Here is a 5,039-nt window from a genome sequence, read left to right as displayed (position 1 = left end):
CTCTGATTGAGAACCATATTAAGGTAGGCTGTTCTCACTGTTTGTTTGTGGGTGATTGTCGCTGTGTCTGTGTTTTGTTGCACCACACGGTACTGTCTCGTTCGTTCATTCGTTTTTCCTGTTTGTGCGTTCTTCGTTTTATGTAGTTCACAAATTCAGGTCTGCTCAACGTCGTTTGTTGTTTTGAAAATTATCAAGTGTTTTTCGTGTCAGTGTTCGTCTTGTTTAATTAAATCATTATGTATTCATCACCCGCTGCGTCTTGGTCCACTCTCTCAACGAAAGACGACCGTTACAATTTCTCGCTTTCTTTCTTTTTTCTCTCTCTCGGAGGACCTGAGCCCTAGGACCATGCCTCAGGACTACCTGGCCTGATGACTCCTTGCTGTCCCCAGTCCACCTGGCCGTGCTGCTGCTCCAGTTTCAACTGTTCTGCCTGTGGCTATGGAACCCTGACCTGTTCACCAGATATGCAACCAGTCCCAAACCTGCTGCTACCTGTCCCAGCTCCTGCTGTCTCTCTAGAGCACAGGTGTCAAACTCATTCCACGGAGGGCCGAGTGTCTGCAGGTTTTCGCTCCTCCCTTGTACTTGATTGATGAATTAACATCACTAATTAGTTAGGAACTCCCCACACCTGGTTGTCTAGGGCTTTATTGAAAGGAAAAACCAAAAACCTGCAGACACTAGGCCCTCCGTGGAATGAGTTTGACACCCCTGCTCTAGAGACAGCAGGAGTGGTGGAGATACTCTGAATGATCGGCTATGAAAAGCCAACTGACATTTACTCCTGAGGTGCTGACCTGTTGCACCCTCGACAACCACTGTGATTATTTTTACTTGACCATGCTGGTCATCTATGAACATTTGAACATCTTGGCCATGTTCTGTTATAATCTCCACCCGGCACAGCCAGAAGAGGACTGGCCACCCCTCATAGCCTGGTTCCTCTCTAGGTTTCTTCCTAGGTTCCCGCCTCTCTAAGGAGATGTTCCTAGCCACCGTGCTTCTACACCTGCATTGCTTGCTGTTTGGGGTTTTAGGCTGGGTTTCTATACAGCACTTTGAGATATCAACTGATGTAAGAGGGGCTTTATAAATACATTTGATTTGATATGGAAAGAGGTTAGCCCCTAACATTATCTACCTAGGCCAGTGTTTGTCCCGGATACTACAGAGTCCAGACTATATTAATAATAAATAGAGATAATCCCAAATTCACAGAATAGGATAGCAGTATAGTCGCCAGTACACTGGGAGGCAATGGTGTACCATGGTCTGCATTAAAAGAGTCCCAGTGTGATCCATCTGACACACCGTAGGGTAGGCTACTAAAGACCGTGGAACAAATTGTTATTTTTTTGTCATTATAGTAGCTCTACTCAGCGGGATTGACTTCAGGAAAGCAGTCGAAAATGCCTTCAGTAAAAGAGTTTAACTTGAGTTACGATATAATTAATGAACATGATACATTTTCTGAAGGCGACTGTATATCTGGAAGAATTACTTTGGAGTTAATAAAGGAAACCAAAGTGGAAAGCCTTTTCATCAAAGTCAAAGGGGACGCAAATGTCAATTGGACTGTTGACAGTGATGACAACACTTACTCTGCTCACAACAGATATTTCAAACTGAAGAAATTAATGATTAATGAAAATCCTCAAGGTAGGAGGGATAGTCTTTACTCAGTTTACTACAGGCCTAACCTATCCGTAATAGTTTGGCCAATATTTATCGCGCTCTTTCAGGTGCGTAGCTTGCCCCGCGCGTTAGTTAAACGGGATTTGTAGGCTATGTAATCCAATGTTTATAGTCGAGCAGGCGGTTGGTTAATGTTCGCCAGATCAAGATTTTTTTGATGCTGTAATGGGTTCATTGAGGTTAATTACTAATTGGATATTATGTTGACCACTGCGATTTTTTGTCATAGGCAACATACTCCCCCCTGGTATCCATATCTATCCGTTTAGCTTCCAAATTCCTGAAGGGTAAGTGGGAAAGCAAGTCAAATTCATAGACAGACAAATGATATGCTCTTTTAAATCAACCTCCGTGTACAAATTATGCTATCTGTTGATTACATAGATTCAGCACCTTAAGGTATGTGTTACTGTTTTTATATTACAGAAGCATGCCATCATCCTTCAAGGGTCCACATGGCAAGATAGTGTACAAACTGGAAGCCAAGCTGGTTAGGGGTTGGCTAAAGACACGCGACTTGGTGAAGGAAATCACCTTTGTCTCCAAGGCTGACTTGAACCATGTTCTACTAATGGTGTGTTAACTCTACTAATCTAGTCCTTTTTGTTATCATATTAAATGTGTGAATGTGGATGGACGGTATTATTCATCACATATGTGTGGATGGATGGACGGACAGTGTTATACAGCACATTATGTGTGTAAATGTGGATGGATGTACGCTGTTATTCATCACATATGTGTGAAAGTGGATGGTTGGATGTACAGATCCCGGTTTGGTTTCCTTGTGTCATAATAGTATAGAACATAATGTAATCTCATCCTGCGTTCCAGTCTCCTCAGCATGGTGTGAAGGACAAGTCAATGGGGTGTCTTACCTCAGGACATGTCATCATGGATGTCCATGTTGAAAGGATGGGCTACATGCCAGGTAATGTACAAGTGTTGTTTCAGAGCCCTCTATTTAACACAAAGCATGTTGCCTTTAAGCACCTATTTTCTGTTGAATAACATGGCCAATTCAACAGATTAGTTTACAATCTCACTGGATAAGAGAATAGCAAGTCCACACTACCTCCAGGAAGTGTCCTAAATATACAATCAACTTTCACATGCAAGGCTTTAGAATTTGTCCACATTTATTCATGTCTTCAGCATTCAGTACCTCACCTGTGCTGAAGCACTATTGTGTTGGTCATTTAGAATCTCATATTGTCTTTAAAGGGGAAGTTGAGGATTTTGCAACTTGATGTTAGATGGTTCCCAACCCTGAAAGTCTATGGGCCAGGAGAAACTGTAGTCCATGGTTTTGTTTCATTTAAAAAGCCACTACAAAATTAGCTAGAGTTGGCTAAAGTTATCTGAAGTTAGTAGTGGGGCTGTTTAGAGAACCTGAACCATGGATTATAGTTTTTCCAGGCCCATAGACAAACCACTTGTAGTCAAGTTGTAAAATCCTGAACTTTCCCGTTCATTTTCTGGGTGGAATTTCCCACTCCAGGTGAGACTGTGAATATCTGTGCAAACATCGAGAACAACTCCTCCCGTGACCTTAAGCCCAAATTCAGTCTGAAGCAGAAAATGACTTTCATGGCTTCTGACTGCACAAAGATAGAAGAAGAAACGGTCTGCAAAGTGGTCACGGAGCCTATCCCGTCCAAAACCCGACAACGTGTTGCTGGGTCATTGAAGATACCTGCTGACCAGGACTTGTCCATCCTGAACTGTAACATCATAACAGTAGAGTACATACTAAAGGTACATCCAGGTGTTGGGATAATCACTTCATATTCCTGACTAGTATTTAAACAAACAAAAATTGTGGGGGATAAAATCCCAATATTTCTCTATAACATGCTGTTTGTTTTAAAGGTATACTTGGACGTTCCTCTTGCCAAAGACCCTGAAGTCAAGTTTCCATTGGTTATTATCCCTTCCTGCTTTCGGTCTGACCTATCACCAGGCAGTCCTGTCCTCGGGTTTGAAGAATTCGGGAAAGGTGGTCCAAGCAACAGTGACTTCCCTTGTGATACAGCCTTTGGACCATATCCTCCTGCCTCGGGTCCAGGGGGAGGCCTATATCCACCTGTCCTGCCAGTGTACCCTGAACCTGCAGCTGTGGGAGGAAGTTATCCCCCTGACCCACAGCCAACATACCCATACCCAACTGGCCCAGTTTTTCCTCCACCTACATTTGATACATTAATATCCACCCCAACAATGCACCCACCCCTCTCTTCTCAAGAGCTAGACCAACCCCCATCGTATGGTTCCCTCTTCCCTCCATGTGCACCTGAAACATCTCACCCTAATACCCTATAAACACTCATATTTGACAGATGTGAGGCCTTTTGATTAGTGCTGCTATATATCTACCTACCTGTTCAATAATCAATATTGAAGTAGGTTTGTAATGCCATTTATGTAACCCACAGCCTTAACTGAATTGCTATACTGTCTCAAAGACTTTTCTTTAAATAATGTGTCAATCCAGATCAGCCATTATGTGTCTGCAGCAAATGAGAACAATAATCAGTAAAGCTACATCTAAGAAGCTATGCAAAAAAGATGACTCCAGACATATAACATCTGTATGGCATTAATGTCATTGTTAATGGTCGAGTAAGGTGATTGTTCAGATCTAGTTTTCATCACCTGCACTGTTCAATAAATACCACACCTGATCTTCTGACTCCGTCTCAACTGTTGCTGGTCAAAAAGCCCAACTAACTAGTACACCTACGTATAATTGCACACGGTCCTTACACTTTCTGTTACTGGTGTTCTACAGCTCAGTGAGCTCAGCTTGTACTTCTGCTGTTTAGGTATTATGAAGGAGTGCAGTAGAAGCTCGGGTAGAACAGTATCAAAATGGTTTGCAGGGAGGAATGCTGCCTCACTCTTATGACCCTCATGGCAGTTTGTGCCAAGCGGGCAATTTGAGATTTTAGTTGGACTCTTGGTTGGATTTTAGTTGGGTTAGCTCAACACCTAACCTAGGCCAGTGCTTTCCACATACTGTAGACGAATCCCTATGGATATAGAAAAATAATCTCCGATTCACACATTAGCCTACACTGGGTAACAGTATAGTCGTTTTACACTGGTCATGTCTACATGGGATACAGCTTTTGTCAAATTTGACATCAAAAGTTGCATTTAGCATTTTCGCTAACCTTCAACTAATTATCCTAACCTGCTACGAAAAGTCGACATTGACCTAAACTGTAGCCTATCCCTTCTAGACAAAACCCTTTACACTGGGGGGCAGTAGAGTATAGTCTGCGGTATATTTATTTATTTGTATTTTTTTAGTCTGCGGTATCCCTGTGTACAGT

The 5,039-nt window shown here is 42.5% G+C and overlaps 1 protein-coding gene across 1 annotated transcript; it reads left to right on the top strand.

The window, feature by feature from the left end:
• Nucleotides 1–1,312: 1,312 nt before the first annotated feature.
• Nucleotides 1,313–4,385, top strand: LOC129853117 (arrestin domain-containing protein 3-like). The gene is made up of 6 exons (XM_055918837.1): nucleotides 1,313–1,665; nucleotides 1,931–1,988; nucleotides 2,128–2,275; nucleotides 2,536–2,632; nucleotides 3,203–3,459; nucleotides 3,574–4,385. The coding sequence occupies exons 1-6, from the start codon at nucleotides 1,416–1,418 to the stop codon at nucleotides 4,021–4,023; spliced, it is 1,260 nt and encodes a 419-aa protein (XP_055774812.1). The 5' UTR covers nucleotides 1,313–1,415; the 3' UTR covers nucleotides 4,024–4,385.
• Nucleotides 4,386–5,039: the final 654 nt, after the last annotated feature.

This window comes from Salvelinus fontinalis, chromosome 4 (genome assembly GCF_029448725.1).
Source record: "Salvelinus fontinalis isolate EN_2023a chromosome 4, ASM2944872v1, whole genome shotgun sequence".
NCBI classification, from domain to species: Eukaryota; Metazoa; Chordata; class Actinopteri; order Salmoniformes; family Salmonidae; genus Salvelinus; species Salvelinus fontinalis.
The sequence above is the reverse complement of the archived record's forward strand: the minus strand, read 5'-3'. Positions and strand labels throughout refer to the sequence as shown.